This window comes from Solanum tuberosum, unplaced genomic scaffold, assembly GCF_000226075.1.
Source record: "Solanum tuberosum cultivar DM 1-3 516 R44 unplaced genomic scaffold, SolTub_3.0 scf00122, whole genome shotgun sequence".
NCBI lineage: Eukaryota > Viridiplantae > Streptophyta > Magnoliopsida > Solanales > Solanaceae > Solanum > Solanum tuberosum.
The window spans coordinates 901,350-923,559 of NW_006239050.1; the positions used below are offsets into that span (position 1 = coordinate 901,350).

Sequence of the window (22,210 nt, forward strand, 5' to 3'; positions counted from 1 at the left end):
CTATTTTGAGACTCGAGTTGCTTTTTTGGCCAGATTTTATCAGTTGGTTGTTTTTAACCTTTCATTGCATTATGTTATGCTGTCGAGTTAAGTTTCCGTTGAGTTAAGAAAGCCAGGCCAAGGGTTCGCTTGGGGCCAGCGATGGTCTCCGAGTGCCGGTCCCGCCCAGGGTGTAGGCTTGGGGCGTGACAAAAACAACATCCTCATATTGTCAATCATAACAACGTTTTACTTCGTCAATACAACATAGTATAAACAATATTTCAATATCAAAACGAAAATTCATTAGTACATGATTCACTAATAATTAAGTAGATGTCTCATATAAGACTAAATAACATGTAGTAAATTACTCTTCACTTCTACTATCAACTAATGAACAATTTTTTGTGAACAAGTTATAAAATCAATCTAAATCACCTCCTTAATTAATTAACCATTTTGGTTCACAAATGAATCACTTCGTGATCCGTTCTCCGTAGCTTAGGAAGTAGAGGCCATAGTGGTTATAATTTGAACATTTGACACCATATACCAACAGAGAGTTAGCAAAACCAAAAAGAGAAAGGATGAAGTGATATTAGAACATTTCACTTGACTATTTACCTCAACGAGTAGTACCATCAAAAATCAGATTTGAAGGGAACAATAAAGATTGACTCGTGCTGATAACGTGTTATAAAATCAAGCTCAGAATAATATAATTATAGAGAGAAGAAGACAAGATATAGAGATGAAGAAGATGACTTTTCTTCTTATTCAAGTATGTTCTACAAAAGGTGAATGATATCTCTATTTATAGTGTTGAGATATTACCCAAAGGCCACCATGATAAATGCCCAACTAGTAGATACATAGTTATCCACCAAGATTCATATCACCTTGGAATTATATATACATGAATTCATCATAATTTTTGAAGTAATCAAATGGACAATCCATAATTCAATGGATTATAACAATATGATTATTTTAAAGATAATTTTAAATAGTTGAGTATCTGATAACTCAGGATTCACGAGTCATGAGAGAGAAAAGATGGTATCATGTTTTTCATTTTCCCCCCTAAAACAATACCGGGAATGATACATTAAATTAACATACTCCCTCCATTTTCATTTACTTATCAAATATAACATTAAATTAATATTTTTGAATAATATAGTGAGTAAATATGTTTAAGACTCTATTAATTAATAAAGGTAAAAATATAAATTCACTATATTAATCATTGTTTCTTACTTCCTTCATTTCAAATTAATTGAATTGTTTCACACCCTTTAAGAAAAGAAGATTAAGACATAAATTAGGCATAATTTTCCATTTTTAGCCTTATTAATTATTGTCAAATTTATGCTTAAAAATTACTAAATATTAATTATAATAACTAATTTCAATACTAACTAATGAAGGGTAAAATTGGAAGAATATTTTAAAAGTAGTCTTGAAGATTGAACAATTACGTTAATTTGGAAAATAAAAAAATGTCTCAATAATTCAATTAATTTGAAATGGAGAGATTAATAAATATGACAAGTCAAAATTTGACATGTATATTATTTCTTAATAATTATTTGTCTCGTGTTAAAGTGAAAGAATAAAGAAAGAAATAGACATATGGCCTGGGAATGTTCTTGTCTTTTCTTGAGATATGAAGTAATCCTTATATTCTTCGGTCGGTAACTTGTGACGGTTGCCAACTTATTACAATTTGGTTTTCCTCTTCTTCTTTTAAAAACTTCCAAATTTCTTTTTCTCTTCGTAGAAGCAGCCAAGTAATTACAAACTGTATGATTTTTTTGCTCCCATGCAATTTCAGTTTTCAATTTTCATGACTCTGTTTTACATTTATAAATTTTATTAGTGTTTCAGTATGATCAAATAATTAATTTTTTTTGGTCAAGAGTTACATTTTTTTGTGCTGAATTAATTCTTGAATACTCTGTAATATACCTACATGCATATATAGTGAAACATTTTCCAATTTTCATTTGACATATATAATACATAAAAAAAAATTAACATCCAAACTTGGTCTTAGCTATCAGGCAACTTAACTTGATCTCAACAGACAATTATATACTCTTAACTCATTTCCAACATGTTTTGTGGACACCTGATAGGTGACATATAAATTTTAGAGGTGTCATGATCATTATGTGAGTTGGAGTGTGTGGAAAAGAGTATAGATGTGGTGTTTACTTGTTAGTTGAGATCAAAAGTGTATGTTTATGTATCATTAGAGAAATTTGATCATCGAAGTAGAAGATTTATATATAGTTTTATTTACTTACAGGTAGAAGATGGCAACAATAGGAGATATAGGAGTTTCTGCAGCTATAAATATTCTGTCTGCACTAATCTTCCTTTTGGCATTTGCAATTCTGCGGCTTCAACCACTGAATGACAGAGTGTACTTCCCAAAATGGTATCTTGCGGGGCTGAGAAACGATCCACTGAAGTCGGGTGGATTTGTTAAGAAAGTTGTTAATTTGGATTGGAAGGCATATATAAGGTTTCTGAATTGGGTACCGGCTGCACTGAAAATGCCTGAACTTGAACTCATTGACCATGCTGGATTGGACTCTGCTGTTTATTTACGGATCTACTTGCTAGGGTATGCCTGCCTCTCTAATTATTTACTAGTATATGATTTGTTTCAACATATATCGTGTCGTTGCAATATCAATTACTTTCAATTTGTTTATCTTACTTTCCTTTTTAAAATGTCACTTTTTCTGTATCTGAGTAGTAACTCAATTTGGATTGGAGGGCATATTTAGACCACAAAATTCAAATGGCAGTTTGATACATTACACACGTCTATAGTTTAAGATCACAAGATTCAAAATTTCTTTATTTTTTTGAACTCCATGTCGAGTCAAACTAAGTTGAAATAGATGCTTAGTGACTTTTAAATGTGTGATATTGATTGATGCAAAAATGGCACCTGTTAATTGGACAAAGCTGAATTTTGAGTTACACTTGGGAACTGAATATTTGATGACATTTATGACTTCTGATTTGCAGGCTAAAAATATTTATTCCTATTACATTGCTTGCTTTTGCTGTTCTAGTACCTGTTAATTGGACAAATAATACTCTGAAGAAGTCTGGGCTTACTTACAGTGACATTGATAAGATTTCCATTTCAAATGTTCCACTCGGATCAGAGAGGTTAGGCAATTTTTCCTCAAGTATTTGATGCAATACACTCATCATTACCAAGTTCTTGTTCTGATACCTACTTATATAATACAGCATTATTTTCCGTTTTAGGTTTTAAACCTGTAGCCTTCTATATCCACACCGCTTTAGGAAAATGTATACGATAATATCTGTCTAATTATATCACAAGGCTATTGTTATGATTCTAAAAAAACTAGAAGCTGTTTTGAGAATTTATGGACTTTGCTGCAATAGAATCAACAACAACATAATACCCCACTGCAATTTCAAAAGTAGGGTCTTGGGGAGGGTAGATTGCACGCATACCTTACCCCTACCTCGAGGAGGTAGAGAAGTTGTTTCCAAAAGACCCTTATGTTATATCACCCTTAACTTCTGTTATAAAAATTTCTCTCATGTCTACCTTTTCAGTTATTTTACTAGGCTATGGAAAGCCAGGTCAGGGAGCTTATCTTTTTATTGTTTCAAAATGGATGTTCCTTTGTATTTGTTTTACTAAGTTTTGTATGTTTATTCTCTATCCTTCTGATTAGTCGAACTCCGTTTGTCCTGGCTTGTTAGAAGCCTTCACTTCAAGTTAAGTCGGCTTCATGTCAATAGAGTTGCCTTTGTTTGGTGTCAACTGGATCACATCTCTTGCTTCCTTTGTAAACAAGAGGATCATATAAAATATTATGCAAATAAAAATAAAAAGGAGGTTCACTTCATGTGAGGATTGGAGTTCAGATTTCATATAAAAAAGTCATTGTTAACCTTATTTACAGTACATTGCGATATGTTTCTGGTTGCTTCATCTTCACAAGCTATATAAACTGTTTTCTGCAATTACTTGTATTGAACGGGATCTTTCCAGGTTTTGGGCTCATATCCTTATGGCCTATGCCTCGACAGTTTGGACATGCTATGTCTTACAAAAGGAGTATGCAAAAGTTGCAGATATGAGGTTGCAGTTTCTTGCATCTGAAAAACGTCGCCCTGATCAATTCACAGTATGTGAAATAGAAATATGAACTTATTCAATATTAGCAATTTACTAGGTAGTGGTAATATCGACTTCTAGTTGCAATCTTGAACAATGTCTGATAGAATTTTTTTTTAGATAATTTTTTGAGCTAAAATTAGGAAACTTTGTTATATTATTTATTGAGCTAAAATTTGATTGTTCTCAGGTCCTTGTCAGAAACGTTCCACCTGACACTGATGAATCAGTCAGTGAATGTGTCGAGCACTTTTTCCTGGTTAATCATACAGATCATTACCTCACAAATCAGGTTTGTACTTGATGTAATACATGTTATATACTTCTTCGGAGCGAAATCATTGATAAAGAGATATATTCTTTGATTGTCTCGTGAATACTCTCATTTTTCGTAAGAACAGCTTAGCTGTGAACAGAACTGTGTCGCATCATTTTTTAAAAATATATATATAAATGGACTTCAGATTCTTTTGAGTTGTAAGAATTTGTCTTGTACATAGTTAGCTTCTCCTTTCAGATATTGGGTAATCATTTACTACGTCTTGTGATTACTTGATACTTGTCGTCTTGAGATTCTGTCGTTGAAGAACGAAGAAGGACATGATTAGTATTTGAAGACAACATTAATGTGGTCTTTTTGAAGAGAAAAGGTAGATATATTTCAGAAATGGAGGAAGAATAGAAGATGGTCTATTTCATTTACACAAGTTATCGAGTTCTTAAAGCTTGTTATCCTCTTCCTCAGAAACACTTTTTGCTTGAAGAACTAACTTTTCAATGATTGTGCCTGCGATGTATGGTCATTAATGTATTATCTGTTCTCTTCTTGAGGAGTCACTTTTATGTCAGATATTACAATTAATAGGATATTTGTTTCAAATTGTTAATTGCAGTTTAAATTTCTTTTTAAATAAATTAATTATCGTTATTCATGTAGTTGGATTGTACTGCAGGTTGTTTACAATGCCAACAAACTAGCAAAATTGGTCAAGGAGAAGAACAGTAAGCAAAATTGGCTTGATTATTACAATCTCAAGTATTCTAGAAATCAATCAACACGGCCCATGATGAAGGTATGTATGTACAGACAAGTTAGTTCATCACTTTGGATATTATTTATTTTCTTTGAAGTTATCGAAAGCATTCTATGATGCTCTGAGATTATTATAGTTTCTTTTTCAGGATATCTAAAAATATCCTTCTCGAACTTGCAGACTCGTTTCCTTGGCCTTTGTGGAGAAAAAGTGGATGCTATCAACCATCAGACTGCTGAAGTTGAAAGACTATCGAAAGAGGTAATAGATCTTGAGTAAACTTTGCTAACTGTCATGTTGATTGACCTCACTCGAAGTACAGCTGAAAGTGTCTTCAATAGTCCTTTATCCACTACTTTTGACATCATATGACCCTTGATGCCAAATGCTTTTATTTGGATAGAAAAAAATTGACTCGAGGCTTTTAGAAGATTTGATGCTTTAAGGCATCCATGCCTTTTATTGTTGCAACAAAGAAAAGCTTTCGGTCAATCATTCAACTTTAGAGCTTGTTACCTTTGTTCCTTTTATTGCTATTACTCTAGACTAGCTTTCATTTTACCAATGTCATAAGTTCTGGTTTATTTGTAGATAGCTGAAGAGAGAGAGCGGGTTAAAAATGACCCAAAATCTATCATGCCGGTGGCATTTGTCTCATTCAAAACACGGTGGGGTGCTGCCATTTGTGCTCAAACTCAGCAGTCAAGAAATCCAACTTTGTGGTTAACTGATTGGGCTCCAGAGCCACGTGATGTATATTGGAAAAACCTGGCGATTCCCTATGTGTATCTAACAGTTAGGAGGCTCATAATTGGTGTTGCATTCTTTTTCCTGACATTCTTCTTCATGATTCCCATCACATTTGTCCAAACCCTTGCAAGTATCGAGGGGATCAGGAAAAGAGCGCCATTCCTGAAAGTTATCATTGACATGTGAGTATGCCCCATTATAGACTTATTTCGGAGTCAGCATCCACTATCTCTCATTTATAACATTTTCCCTGTCTTCTATCAGCTTATGTTTTAAGGCGCTATGGTATTTTTGTTCATCTACTTCCATAAATTTCTCAGAATGGTCAAAAAGCTAGTCCTGATAGTAAATCAAATCGTCGGGTATCTAATTTGGAATAAATTCAAATGAACTGGTATCTTAGGGTATGCTTCATAATGATGCATAGGACACTCGGGCTACACCAAAAATGATCTTTAGCGGCAATATCTTAATTTCCGCTAAATATGTAGTTTTAGTGGCAATTAGTATTCCTTATAAATGTCTGTAAAGCCCATAGCGACATTGGATTTAATGGAAATGAGCTAATTCCGGTAAAGGCTTTAGGACTCTTTGTTAATGTGCATAGTTATTGCCGCTAAAAGTTGTTTTTGTGGTAATACTTAATAGTGCACATTGCCTTCACTGTACATCTAAGAGAATATTAGTCACTTGTTTAGCAAAAGTGTAGTCTTAACACTTCTGTTGATGGTGTGATTGTTAACAGAAGTGTTGCTCGACAGAATGTCTAGCAACCTAAGACATGCTAAATGACATTTCCTTACTAGAGAGTATGTTGTTGGGAGATCGACTTCACAGAGGAGAATGATATGTTGGCGATTCAATCACCTGACCCAAAAAAAATTGAAAAGTAAAACTATTCTGGCAGTTTAGGTTATCATTTACCTATCATAGCCATGAAGATTGACATGGAATGACATAGTTCAGACGTGAAGTAGAAACTAATGAATGGTCTTCTAAATAGATCTATTTATCGTATTTCTCATCATTCTATTTGGTAATTAGATGAATATTATGTTGTCTTGAATTGTTGCTTTGTGTCTAGCATGGTTGTTAGACTTGTGCTACCATACCCCACACCCCTCTCCCACACAGCAGATATGGTTATCCATTTTATGCTTAGATCTTTATACCAATAATTCCACCCAATCTATTGTGCAGACCTTTCGTCAAGTCATTCATCCAAGGTTTTCTACCTGGGATTGCTTTGAAGATCTTTCTCATAGTATTGCCAAAGATACTGATGCTGATGTCCAAATTTGAGGGCTGGGGAAGTATATCAGCTCTCGAAAGAAGAGCTGCATCTAAATATTACATCTTTAACTTTGTGAATGTGTTTCTTGGGAGCATAATTGCAGGAGCTGCATTTGATCAGCTAAATACTTTTATTCATCAGTCAGCAAATGAGTAAGTTGAAGTGGCGTTACTGCATTTTTTTCTTACAAAGGAATCAATTGGAAAATGGAGATTACTTACAGACAGCCTGCTTCAGATGCAGGTTGAATGATCTGCAAAATAGGATTATCGTCTTATTCCATGTCTGCTATAGTTAGTTTCATAAGATTACTAATGTCTGAGGTCGAATGTAAGCTTTGTTAGAATATCCGCCCAATGATATATATTGAAACTGACCAATATGAATCCTACCATTCATAGGGTAGTTGCTTCCATTACAACATATGGTCATTTTATAAAAAATTAAGATGGCCCCACTTAGGAGTAGCAACTCTGGAAGGAATTTGTACCCCAATTCACTACAGCAGTTTCTTTCATGCATGCTTGATGAAAGGCATATTCACTGTTGTCAAAGGCACACTTAAGTGAGGGTCATGTGTTGAGCACTTCACCTCGCTTAATGTGCACTTCAGTATTGTCATCGAGGTTCTACAAAATACTTTTTCCTTGCCAATGAGCCTCTTTAGAAGAGGTGGCGCTAAACAACTGATATTGCACTTTATCCTAATTTTTCTTAGATTTCTTTGTTCATACATTTGTCATTCATGTTTATAATTATTAGTTTTGGGCTGAATGTATATATTTGTATTGACTCAGTATGTGTATTTTTTCTAATATTTTGACTCTCTTTGGAAATCTTGTTTCAACACAGGTGAGGTTCAACTTTTAGGAGTTTTGAGTACTTGATAGATTATTATTTAGTAAGAATCCATATCCACCTTCTACCAGTTTGGCAGTGGCCTGTCAAAGCAAATGTAATGGTCCTGATAATATAGTGTGAGAGAGCAGAACATTGGTTATGAATTTCGATAGCAGAAAAATAGGGATCTTTTTCTTTGTTTGCTATTAGCAAGTCCAGACAAATTGCAGCAACTGTCATTGGGTCTTAGCATGTCTAGCATTTAAATGCGACAATAAGCCTCTAATATCTGCTCAAGGCCCCCGATTCCTTCGAAGTATGCTCGCGTTGAAGTGTGATATCCCATACATGATAGGACTAGCTTTCCTTTTGATGAAATTTTCAGATCTTCTATATCCCTTTACTTGAATGCTATGCTTCTTAAGCACTAAAAGATTCTGTCTTTTTCCGCAGAATACCTAAAACAATCGGTGTTGCTATCCCAATGAAAGCAACTTTCTTCATCACTTACACAATGGTTGATGGGTGGGCCGGTATTGCTGGAGAGATCCTAAGGTTGAAGCCACTAATAATCTTCCATTTGAAGAACTTTTTCTTGGTCAAAACTGAAAGGGATCGAGAAAAGGCGATGGATGCTGGAAGCCTCGATTTCAACACTGGAGAACCGCAGATACAATTATACTTCTTGTTGGGCCTTGTCTATGCTATAGTCACACCATTTCTGCTTCCTTTCATACTGGTGTTCTTTGCCCTGGCGTATTTTGTGTTCCGTCATCAGGTTATCTTTTCGCTTTTTAAGTCTTCCTAATCGATAAAGGATTTGGTTCTTCAGATTGCACAGTTATACTGAGTCGAAATTGAAGAGGTTCACATGCATATGAAAGTCTACTTATAATGCATGTAGTGCTAATGTAAAGATATCTTTTAAAGTAGTTGTGTATGTTCAGCACAAGGCTTAATATCAGCACTCCCTATTTAGCTTTTCTGATTGTGTTCCTTTCTGATTATGCAGATTATAAATGTATACCATCAGAAGTATGAAAGTGGAGCAGCATTCTGGCCAGATGTTCACGGACGTATAATATTCGCTTTGGTCTTCTCTCAGATATCTTTACTGGGATTGCTAAGTACAAAACGCGCTGCTCAATCAGCACCTTTCCTTATTGCCCTTCCAGTACTGACTTTATCTTTTCACTATTTCTGTAAAGGGCGCTACGAGCCAGCTTTCACCAGATATCCATTGCAGGTGAGTACAACAAGTTCACACTTAAATGCTTCCTTATTACTACAAATATAAATGTGTTGCACATAGAAGTGGGGGTTCCTGGAAAAAAAAATCCACATTATAGTACTGAGCTCCGATATACGTGTATTTATTTCCTCTGGATGAAGATTTAATTAACTGTGTTGATCTCAAATGTATTTCATTAGTGAGAGAGCTGTTATAGTTGCATGGAATCATAAGGTTAAATCTCAATATTTTATTTTTCTGTGAAAGGGGTATTAACTTTGGTCTTCTTGGATTTCAGGAAGCAAAGAGGAAAGATACTATAGAACAAGCCAAAGAATCCAAACTTAACTTGAAATACTACCTTCAAAATGCTTATTTGCATCCTGTTTTTAGAGGTGATGATGAAGATGACAATGAGGAGGAGTTGAACGATAAGTTGGAGAGTAACGATATTGTGTTGATCCCAATGAAGCGCCAGTCAAGAGGAAATACTCCAGCGCCAAGCAGGATAAGTGGCGCCAGTCAAGAGGAAATGCTCCAGCACCAAGAAGAATGAGTGCCAACTCTTCTACATCATTTCTCAATGTTACTGACAGACCATACATATTAAGTGCTTTGTTTCTTCTGGATGTGAGATTCTAACACTTAGTACATAAGAGAGCTAAATGTAAATTGACATGATGCCAATGTAGCTAATAAGTTTGGACATGCCCCTTCTTACTCGAATGAGCCTGTGGCCAACTGTTGGAATCTGCTTTGCTAGTGGAGCAACAGGGCCTGTTCAATAGAATCTGTCATTTTCCCTCTATTATGTGATTTCCTTGTATTTGCCTAAAACCCGATAAAATAGACTTGTCTCAGACCAAATGTTCATGTACAGATCCAATAATGCGCTCAGATTGCCATTGAAGGTAATCCAATATTACAAAAATATAAAGAATTTTAATATGCATTTTAAAATTCTGAATTCGTCCGATTGTCATCGAGAAGATAAATGGACGGGTTTTGTATTGAGCTTTTTTATAATTAAGTAACCTTACTTTCTTTTCTATTATGATGATAGATTAATTTCACATATGATCCTAAACATTGTTTATTGTATTAGTAAAATTACAAACTATTAATTTATTTCATACTAAAGCCATTAAACTATTTTTACGTCTAATATTTCTAACTCTAGAACTAGCTCCGAGGAAAGATTTAATTAAGTTTATTTAATGATATTATTTTTGTCCTGATTTCTTATCATATTTGAATGAGAAAATACATAAAAAAAACCCCTAAGCTTGGCAGCACAACTTACTTTAGCACTTAAATTATACGAGTGTTTAAATACCACCCTTAACATCTTTCAAGTGATTAAAGCACCCCCTAAGGGATGATGTGGCAGAGAGAGTGAGTGCACTCTCCTAAAAGTGCGTGAAAAAAGAGAAAAAAAAAGCTGAATTTTTAAAACCCTACACATGACCTTTTTTTATTGGCCAATATATAACAAATTATTTAAATAGTTTTTTTTATATATTAAATCTTTAAAATATGTAAATTTTCTTATTAAGAGGTAAATGAAATTAGTGGATCCCCTTTTTAATTTCTTTAATTTTTATTTTATTTTATTTTGTTGTCTTCCTCAGTACACATCTTTCTCCATTGAAACATCTCCTCCTCCATCTTCTTCCCCACCTCTATCCACTATTTTTATTTCACTAGTCTTTTACTAATCCGTAAAATTCAATACCAATGTCATTTTATTGACGTCGATTTCACTCTATTATTTGTATCGATATGGCAACTGTTAACTTTCTTAAATTTTGAGTGACCCATTTTGATTTCTAGATCATTCAAACATTTCTCATAAAATTTATATTTGTTTTGGATCAACTTTCTTATTTGAGTTGTCTAAAAAAAATTGGCTTTCAAAAAAATCCATTCTCCAAGAGGGTAAATTAGTTGGGAGGGTTCAAAGAAGATAATGTGAATTTCTTTCTTTAAAGTGACTTAAAAAATTGTTGAATAGTGAAGAAGAAAAGAAAGTATTGAAGTTTGGAATAATGGTGAACAACAAGGAAGAAGAAGAGAGGGGTGGGGGATGGGGGTAAGCATTTATAAATTAATCAATTGATATAATTAATTTTAAAAAGTGTTTAAGAAAAAATAGTGAATAAGTAAAAAAGAAATAAAAATTAATGACATGGTGCCTACATGGTTATGGTGTGGCGCTTACGTGGCAATGATGTGGCGGGTGAGAGTGGTGTTATAGTCTCAGGGTGGAAAAAAAATCACTTCAAAGATGTTAAGGGGGGTATTTAAACGTCCGCGTAGTTTAAGTACTAAAGTAAGTTATCCGACCAAGTTCAGGTTTTTTTTAATGTATTTTCTCTATTTAAATTTACTTTTCTATTGAAGTAAAAATTAGCTCATGAGAGAAGGTTTGTTCAAGTTCCGACTACCGACAACATCGGTGAACAACAAATTGGAATAAGTGTGACTCTGATACCATGCAAACATGGATCTTGAGCCTAATTCAACCTCAAAAGTTAGCTCATGAAGGGAGGTTTGTCCAAGTCTATATAAGCAGACAAAATTCTCATCTCTTTACCTAATGTGGGACTTCTTAACACAAAGTATTACCATAATTATTTTTACTTTTTTTTAAAGAAAAATATAAATCTTTTTCATATTTGTCTATTAATTCTTGGAGAAAAAAATTGCATCTTTATGAATTGAAGATCCTTCTTTTTTATACCATAACATAACAGCCCAAGTTTGTTTAGGGAGAGATTTTCTTTCAATAGTTTTTCATATATAGGTCAATTGGTTAAGCCATATAAAAATAACACATTTTTTTAATGTAGTTTTATACATCATCTAATTTATGATAATTTGGAATAATATTAATTTCTTGGTGATTATTTAAATCCAATAATTTGAACCTAACCCAATGTCCCAATCCAAAAATAAAGTCAAAATTTTAGCATGGGGTAAGTGACACGTCATAAGAATGTATCTAGTTTAGTTCTCCCTTGTTTTACGAAAGAAGTAACAAACGAAAATACTCTGTTTCTCTGAATGCATATTTTTGTTGTCTGTGTTATTGATTCACTCCCTTCAACCACCAATATCTCTGAATGTACATTCTAATTGACTCAATTATATAGAAAATGCATTGAGAATTTTATATAAGCTAAGCCATGAAGAAGAAGGGGTTGGCTCCAGGAGGGATATCGTGGTCGGCGTGGAAGCTACATGTAATTGTGGTGTCCCTTACTCTCACCATTGTTGTGTGTATGTTGCCTTTTCTTAGCCTCCACAGATTCTCACCATCACATTACTCCCAAATTCCTTCTTCTCGTAGATCTCTCCATTCTAATTGGGATTCTATTACCCTCCATGAAGGGCAACCCAATCCCAAAGTTGCTTTTCTCTTTCTAGCTCGTCGTCATTTGCCTCTCGATTTTGTTTGGAAATGTTTCTTCCAGGTCAGCTGATTTTTTTTGACAACTTTGTGAAAGTTGAAGAAATGAATGAATGATACTGGATAAGATAACTAACTTTTAGGATTGAATTAGGTCGAATGCCTATTGTGTTGACATGATGATTGATGTCCATGTTTTTTGATTTATACATGTTGGATCCCTGTATTATAATGTTCGCGCTTCAGATATCGAGTTGAATGTTGGGGTCTATATTTCGTTGGTGATGTTAACTAGTCCACATTTGTGAGAGAATAGATAATTGTTTCTTGATTTTGGACAATTATCACCTTATGCTTCTATACCTCCACAAGGTAGTGGTAAGGTCTGCGTGCGTACACTTTACCCTCTCCCAACCCCATTTAGTGGGATTTCACTAGGTATGTTGTTGTTGCAAGTGTTGCATTATTCCAACTTCTATTTTAGTTATGAGGTTTAAGGATTGTATGTTTCTACATTAAAGTTCTTATCGTTTTATCTTGAATGTATTTTTCCTTTTTCTTCAATTCGTATATGTTCTTTTAATGGATTAGGGAAAGTTTCATATAAAAATTAGTAGATGCTTTCCAGCTTCTGAGTAGTTTTTATTTTCTTTTGAATCCATCAGAATATTTAATGGGGATGTGAAGAAAATCTGGTTTTAATGAAATTCAATATTTCAGAAACTAATTAATATGATGGAACATTATATTGGTAAATCTAATTAAATGTCCTCTCTTACTCTTTAATTTGATGTTTGCAGAATTCTGACACTGCTAATTATTCGATATATATACATTCAGAGCCTGGTTTTGTGTTTAATGAGTCTACAACAAGGACACGTTTCTTTCATGATCGCCAATTGAAAAATAGCATCAAGGTAAATGTCCTTACTTGCTATCATTTTTTATAAACACAGAAGATCTTATCCCTTTGTTATGTTCCATATTAGTTAGAACGTAAACTTCATGAAGTGAAAACATATAGGAGTTTTTTTTCTCCATTTCTCTTGATATGTCTATTACTTTTGGTTCTCGATGATTATCAGCAGCATTATCCAGATATACCTTGAGTTGGTCTATTTCTTTCTCGACTAGTTTCTCCAACTGTAAGTTCTTTCTAGTATTCTTACAAAAATGGCGAATATTTTGCTGATAACTGAGCTTTTTGTCATGCACTTTCTTCTCCATTTCAATTTCTTTCATCTTAGCCGGATTGATATAAAGTGTAACATGTAGGTAGGTTGGGGAGAAGCAAGTATGATTGGAGCAGAGAGATTGTTACTTAAGGAAGCTCTTAAGGATTCAGCCAATACAAGATTCGTTCTCTTGTCAGAAAGGTCTACTTACACTTCAGATGCATAATTAACATCTCACGAATATGTATTTTTTGGCGACTTGGTCGTTTCACATCCATTTGCATCAGTGCTTGATCAATGATCATTTTAGTTGTTGATTACTAGCTGCCTTACGAAATAGGAATATAGCTTTTTAACTGAAGTTAACAGGAGAAATAGTTCATTATCGAGTTGATTTCATAGATGGTCACTCCACTAATACTTACTATTATATATCTCAGAAAGTCGCTTTTTTTGTTGAACAAAATTGGATCCAAGAAGAAATATGACTCTCTGAGATAATAACTTTTAGTTGAGTGTTCGTCTGAGAAATCAATCCTTCATTATCTTAAAAATAAAACAAGACGAAAGAAGCTAATACCTCTTCTGATTATGTTGATAAAACGATCTACCAAACATTCATTCATTTCAACTGTACATTACTTTAGGTATATCTGAAAAATAAGTATTTTTGAACTTCTGATTGCTCATCTCTAACTAATAACCTATTCAAACCTCATTTTTTTGATTTCCACCTTGATTTAATGGGCGTCACTTAAATCCGAATGGGTACAACAGCCATAAGATCTTAGGTTCCCGTTCAATGGAATGACATCATATATTGCTCTTTGGACATGCTGGAAAATATGGAGTACAAAATGGTTAACCCTATCACGATTTTGCTGAATAGACGTGGACATGACATGACTATGATTCTTGACAAAGTAAGAATGAGAGAGAACTAGGGCATAACAATGAAAAAGTATAGGAGACCAGTAACTATTGAGTTCACAAATGAATTGGTCAAGATTGACATACGCTAGATTGGTAAAACAGGAAAAATATTTTAAATGGTAACTTGCAGAGTTTTTGTATGTATTCAATGTTCCTGCTAAGGCTTGAGAAAATTATCAATAGGCAGTGACCTTTTATCCATGTATTGGTCTTCCATTTTTTTCATCTATATGGTTTGAACTTTGGGTTAAATATTTATATAATTATGTATTTTTGAATTTGCAGCTGCATCCCGTTGTACAACTTTAGCTATATATACACCTATTTGATGGCTTCCCCTAGGAGTTTTGTAGACAGGTAACGTGTAATTTAGTAGTTGATTCATGATTTTGGAGGACTTGGTAGGAAGAATAGTAGTAGCTTTAATAATAATAAATTGCATTTTTGAATTTGAGAAAAATCTAATTCTTGTATTTCCTCTTATTTCCTTTTTGTTCTAACCAACGGACGTGGATTCAGGATTAAAAAATCTGTTTATGGTATTGCATAAAAGATCTCAAAGTTTCTACATCAGTAGCGAAATAATTAGTTGATATTTGTCTTCCAGCTTTCTTGATGAAAAAGAACTGCGGTACAACCCAAACATGGCACCATATATACCAATGAGCAAATGGCGGAAGGGATCACAGGTAGGATTTGACTTATATACACTTACAATACAAATAATGTTTGCACTATTTGTGTAAAAATAACATGTTAAGCAGGTTTTTTCCATTTATTTTAGGCAACTTCCTGTAATTATCTGAAAGTATAAAATTTCTTCCATATTCTTGTGACATAGAAGTTTTGCGACATGTCTACTTCGTTGCCATAGTAGAGCAGATCTTTTCCTTGTTTTTCTAGCGAAGCATGCCGGATTAAATATCTAGGCAGAGTGTGGAGTATTTTAGGACTAAATGTGCTTAGATGCACCTAATTGTTAGGTAGCTAAAGGCACAAGACTATGCATTCATTAGAATCTTGAAATTCGATTATCAAAGAGAATAAAACAATAATCAGCTTTGACATTGTAAACATCTTATAAACTAAAGACAACCAAAGTTAATGCACAAATGAATTGCATTTGTTTTACTGCTCAATTCTATTGCATGAGCACTGTGATATAAGGACCACTTTTGTTACTGCTCAGCTAAAGGATACTCTTGTTCTTTCTTCTTCTTTTGCTTATCAATCGCTATAATAGGCTTCCTACTTCTATAAGTTTTAATTTGACATTTTAGTCCAGTGGATCACGTTAATCAGGAAGCACGCAGAAGTTGTTGCTGATGATGATGTTGTCTTTCCTGTTTTCAAGATGTTCTGCAAGGTGTGCATCATGATTCTCTTTCCCTTTCTCAATAAAATTTCAATGCTTGAATTCATCGACTTTAACCTTTAGTTTTCCAGCCATATGTTTTCAAACCTTGTAATATATCATGCAGAAAAGATACAACTGCATTCCAGATGAACACTACGTGCAGACATTATTGGCAGTAAGTAATCAATTATTTACCTAAGGTGCTTTTCTATTTCAGACTTCTTGTATGTTTGTTCATGCTCATAATTGGCAAAATTCCTTCTGTGTTGTTTATGAGAATCATCATGTATTTAATCAGCATTACTTGTACTTGTTTTTTTGTGAATAGATGCATGATAGTGACGGAGAACTGGAACGTAGAACAATAACCTATACAGAGTGGAACCAATCCGCGTCAAATATGGACAAAAATAGTTGGCATCCTATGACATTTAGCTATGCAGATGCAGGGCCTGACAAGATCAAGAGAATAAAGGTATACTTATCAGGCAGATATATAATATTTCTCTTCGTCTTCCACTTAAACATTTGGCTACATTCATCTCTTTCATGATTTGAGTTTTATTATGTACGCTGACAGTGTAAAAGAATTTTTACGCTAGCAGATTATCTAAAAGAAGGTAGCCTATTACAGCTGGTTAAAATACTTAAGAGCGTATAACAGTTCTATGTACGATTAGTGTATGTAAGTTAAATGCGTGTGTTATAATATGTGGTAGATCGTAGTTCTTAACTCTTTCTTTCACTTTACTTTTCGTTTGTCTTGGATTTTCTAGCTGGTTCAATTTCCTCTAGTTAGTTTTGCTTCAAAACATTTGTCCTTCAGAACTGACTGGTTTATGCAACTTGGATCCTACTGACAGGATATCGACAACGTTTACTACGACACTGAGTACAGAACAGAGTGGTGCCATAATAATTCTACACTGGTTCCCTGTTTTTTGTTTGCAAGGAAGTTCTCACAAGGAGCTGCAATGCATCTACTGAGTGGAGGAGTAATTTCTCAGTTTGATGCCTCTGCTCTAATGGACCCAACGCCATGATTTTCATCGTTGCTTTTGTTACTAATGCTTCATGTTTACGTCTCTCGTGAAGCAATTTTGCTTTGTAGGTCAAAAGATCTTTACAGCCCTTGAGATCTTAGTGGTCGTTTGGTTGCTAGTTAAGAAGTAAATTATTCATGTATTAAAACTAGCATAACTAGTACCATGCATGCTTGGTAGCATTTTAATTTCTATGTATAAAATGCAGCACACCAAGTACACTGTTTAGTTAATATTTTACAATGTGTCATAACTATCACATGTATAAGTTATGAGAGAATGTATGTATTATTTATGCAAAGTAGAAGATGGAATACTTATACATGAATGATTAAAGTTCGCATAACTAGTCAACGGCTTACAATCATCCAAACAAGGTGTAGGGTGCTAGAATTTGAAATTTTGATAAATATCAAAGATACCCCTTAATTAAGTTAAAAGTTGACTAATTATAGGATAATATTTCACAATCAGGTTAGTTAGAAAAACATACTTTGGCCGACCCTATTGACTACAAAAGCCAGAATGCAAAGATGAATATATGTTACTCTGTTAAGTGCATATGTAACAGATAATTTGTGGAAAGCCGACTCTTATTTTGGTCAACCCAAAGTATCCCAATAGGATTTGACTCTGCCAGCATGAGCTGTGGTGGGATAGTTAGGAGCCTCGAAAACGAAGAAACTATTCGAGAAAGAGCTTTACTTTTTAATAGGCTTACCAAGCACAAATTTGTAATAGTTGAGTTAACGAAGGTAATCGTAATCATTCACATTTCAGTCTTTAAGTTTTTACCTTTTTATGTTTGAATCTTAATTATTAAGTGTATTTTTTTTTCAACTACTTAATTAGTCTGAATAGATCTGAGTTAACAAAGACTTAATATCTAAATATGTTTTTTCAAGCTCAATCACATTGTGTAGAGATGAATGCCTAATGTAGTTCTTTAGCATTGTGAGGTTCTCTTTCACTTCTTTGTAATCCTGCAAATGATAGCGTTATCCTTTAATTTGTATGAAGCTAAAAATTCTTGTGTACTAGCATCAACAATATTATAATATTTATCTACTAATAAAAACAATAGTAGTTTTGTAAAGAATTCTATAGAGACATGCGATGAAAACGTGATAATTTTGTGTAAATAAAGTGAGTAATATTTATGTTGGTGAGAATAATAGCTATAATCGATATAAATGATCTAAAGGTCGGTAAGAGTAATAATATCAACTATAAGTTTTGTTTATAAATGAAATAAATGGTTGACATATAAAAAATGGTGGATCTTTCTTAACAAAATATAAATTTGTGAGTCAATTTTATATTTAAAAAATGTAAAATCATGATACAAAATTCTCAAATCAAACCTTTTGAATTTATCTCACTATTTCAAATTACGAGATGAACTCGCATGTTCAAACATTGATTTTATCTCATTATTTCAAATAACAAGATGAAATCACATGTCCAAACACCTATTTAATATATATTTTAATATTGAGATGTCTTTATCTTAATTTTAAAAAAATTAAGACCTTACTAAACATTGAATATTGAATAGTCAAACTAAAAAAGAGGAAGGACCAAAAAAGGAATTGATTGCGTGCTTCATATTGATAGATCTTAACTTCTTCATTCTTCTTTTCTTTTCTTTTTTTCAAAAAAAGAAGTCAATAATCATATGTTTCTTGTCTTAATTAAATTCTTTGTATTGTTTCATTCTTTCAAAATAAGTGAATTGTTGAGGTAATACATATCCATTAAAAAAGGTTTAGGATATAAATTAAACACTACTTTCCACTTTTGTTCTTTTAGTTATTCTCAAACTAATCTTGAAAATATAAATAATTCAAAGTAAAATCATAAATATAAGCAATTAACTCTCTTGAAATTATTACCTAGAAAATATAAATGAGAGGCAAAAATAAATAAAAAATTCCAAAAACTATCTTGAACTTTGTACAATTTACTAATTTTAAACTATGAAAAAAAGCTCAACAATTCACTTATTTTGAAATGGGGGAGTATTAACGAGAAAACTTGGTTGGCAACTTGGAGGCCTATTGATAAAAGGGAAAAGATTCAAATATGTCATTGAACTTTGAGAAAATTACTCATGCATGTCATATGTTAAAAGTTTGGCTCATCTATGCCATTTTTCATTTGAGAAAAGGTCATCCATGTCATTATTTGTAAAATGAAATTAGTTTCGGTTTCACAAAATTATTTTTTACACGTGATCAGATATGATTGTGGCCATGTCATTAATTAAATCATTTTTCTTAAAGGAAAAAGGTTCAAAATGTCATCGAACTTTGAAAAAAGACTCATCTATGTCATAAGTCGAAAATTTGGCTCATATATATGCTATTTTAATTAACAAATAATGACATAAATGAGCCTTTTCTCAAACGAAAATGATATAAATGAGCCAAACTTTTAACGAATGACATAAATGAATCTTTTCTCAAAGTTTGATGCCATATTTAAGCATTTTCCCTTGATAAAAGATCACATGCAGGAAAAAGGAAAACACAGAGAGAAAAGAGAGAGGCGCCATCTTGTTGAAATTTGAGTGACATGTCTTGATATGTGATATTTAGGGCCTAAATTTTTATTTTTTTATTTTTTAAATTGAGTCACAATTTTATTGTAACCCTAAAAAAAGGTACATCTAAAGAGGAAGGACTAGATCTTACTCTATATTACAATTGAGAATTGAATAAGAAGTAACTACAAAACTAGTTACTAATTGCAAAAAAATTGATCACAAAACAAGGTGGCAATAAAGGTGAAATGGACCTAAGGGGGATCATGAACTATCAATCTCGATCTTCTTTTTCTTGAGTAAAATTAAGGTATTCACTTAGTTCAAAAATATTAAAAATTCTTGCTGGTTGAGAATCAAACTAATTAACTTTAATTTTGACTGTCTTCCTCTCTGCATAATTTCCAAAACTAGAAATTTTAATTAGAAAAATAAATTTACCTATAGTGCCCGATGTTTAGCTACAAAAGTTGATCATTGATTAAACCTTGATAAATAAAATGTATCAAACGAATTGGAACAAAATGATTAAAATTTTCTATTTAAAAAAAATTGTAGGTAAGGAAAGGAGAAATTGAAGAGGGATTACAAGACGGAGAATTGAGCCTTCATCAACAAGGTGAAAGTTCAGATAGCAAATCAACTGAGTTACTAAGATTTCTCAAGCAAAGTGAAAAAAGAGAAGACATTTGATTTATTACACTTTCTTCAAGCCATATATCTAAAGGTGATTTTTCAGTTTAACTAATGACATTTTGACTTGGGAATAAATCACCTTAATTTACTACCTCATGAGCTCAAACAATATCTGGAGATTTAGAAATCAACATAAGAAATTTCCTCTTAACATCCTTGGTTAATTGTCACTATAGCCACTTGCCCTACAACAATTTCAAGGTTCATCTCCTTTTTCCTTATTTACATAAACATAATTCAAGTTTTCCAGTAATTCCATTCCTTCTTAGGCCAAACTTTCATGACTTGAATTTTGGTGTAGCAATATTCACACTGATAGAGACTACCATTAAACCAAATTTCATTCTTCACAAAAAAAATTCCCTATAAATACCACTTAGTATATTCTCCTTCTATTTTCAAATCAAGCTAGTGATCAAACTTTAAATATTACAAAACTCCTTAATTACTAAAATATGAATTCATTCAAGTTCTTATTTGTTATCTTACTATCAATTACAATAACCATTGCTCTCTTTCCTTCATTGTCTAGTCAAGAGTTACACCTTGAAGGCCTAGATGCATCTTATTCGCGAGGAAAGACCTCTTTTCTTGCCCCAAAACAACGATATGTTGCAACGTGTGATAAATACCCTAGGGTTTGTGCTGCAAAGGGGAGCCGCGGGCCAGATTGTTGCAAAAAACAATGTGTGAACGTCCTCAATGATAGATCCAATTGTGGTAAATGTGGTAACAAGTGCAAGTACTCTGAGATATGCTGCCAAGGGTGGTGTGTGAACATATATGTTAACAAGAAGCATTGTGGCAAGTGCAACAATGAATGCAAAAAAGGAAGTTCATGCTCTTATGGAATGTGCAACTATGCTTAATTAGGTGATCTTACACTTTCAGTGTATAGAAGTTAAATTCCAATCAATTATATATTTAAGTAAAATGTGTTTGGTTTCATGTAAGGGATTCATTATTTGTCGTGTGGGAATTAATTTATGTTAAGAATAATACATTTCATATTTAGAACTTCTATTTAGAAGTATATAGCTAATTTGTTTTGGTGGTCCAAGCATATAATAAAGTAGACTTAACTTTCTTCTAGGTCGTTCTAAAATTGTAATACCCCAAAAATTTCTAAGCTAAGATCTGAATAATTTTTCATATGCGTATAGACCTGTATCGGATAATTTCCTAATGATGCATAGGTGTTAGGATCCAGTTTCTAAGTGGTGTAAGTGTATTAGATGTGGATTAAGATCTAGAAATTCTCTAGCACAAAGTTGAGTTGGCGAAGCTTCCTTACCGATTGAGTTTCACCTACAGGATTTTACTTGAGTCAACTTCAAACGATCATATATCTCTTAGAATATGCAGAGTTATGTGTCTCATTAGCTATCAAATTAAAGGGTTTCGAGTCTTCTTTCCAACTCCACCAAATTTGCATCAATCTGAGTCCAGAGTAAAATGTTACGACCGTTTTACTACAAATACTCCAATCTGAGAATTCTGTTCCCAATTTCCACGAATTGAAAACTACCGTCCGTGAAACCATTTAAGAGTCGTGGTTCTAGCTCATGGAACTGAATCAGAGGCTTAAAGTTCTCGCATGAATTCCAAGAAACCAATCCATGAGTTGTGTATCATTCTACAGTCCCGTGTATATCACCCGTATATCATATATATCAGTTGTATATCAAAGTTTTTAGATTTAATAAAAACGCTTTTGAGTTCGCACCCCCCC

General features: G+C 33.1%; 1 protein-coding gene and 1 pseudogene across 1 annotated transcript; both read left to right on the forward strand.

Moving 5' to 3' along the window:
• The first annotated feature begins 1,712 nt into the window (after nucleotides 1-1,712).
• LOC102604750 (calcium permeable stress-gated cation channel 1-like) lies at nucleotides 1,713-10,208 on the forward strand. Its single transcript, XM_006350408.2, has 12 exons — nucleotides 1,713-1,788; nucleotides 2,297-2,617; nucleotides 3,031-3,177; nucleotides 4,043-4,178; nucleotides 4,359-4,460; nucleotides 5,122-5,241; nucleotides 5,383-5,463; nucleotides 5,794-6,134; nucleotides 7,153-7,398; nucleotides 8,540-8,864; nucleotides 9,099-9,332; nucleotides 9,616-10,208. The coding sequence occupies exons 2-12, from the start codon at nucleotides 2,304-2,306 to the stop codon at nucleotides 9,871-9,873; spliced, it is 2,304 nt and encodes a 767-aa protein (XP_006350470.1). The 5' UTR covers nucleotides 1,713-1,788; nucleotides 2,297-2,303; the 3' UTR covers nucleotides 9,874-10,208.
• Nucleotides 10,209-12,505: 2,297 nt separating this feature from the next.
• On the forward strand, nucleotides 12,506-17,323 carry LOC102583859 (uncharacterized; annotated as a pseudogene).
• Nucleotides 17,324-22,210: the final 4,887 nt, after the last annotated feature.

Bases quoted from the DNA above. Each gene is read 5' to 3' on its own strand.
- LOC102604750 (XM_006350408.2), top strand. From the start codon at position 2,304: ATGGCAACAATAGGAGATATAGGAGTTTCTGCAGCTATAAATATTCTG. The intron at 3,178-4,042 runs GTTAGGCAATTT...GGATCTTTCCAG, and splicing joins GTTCCACTCGGATCAGAGAG to GTTTTGGGCTCATATCCTTA. The intron at 5,242-5,382 runs GTATGTATGTAC...TCGAACTTGCAG, and splicing joins CAACACGGCCCATGATGAAG to ACTCGTTTCCTTGGCCTTTG.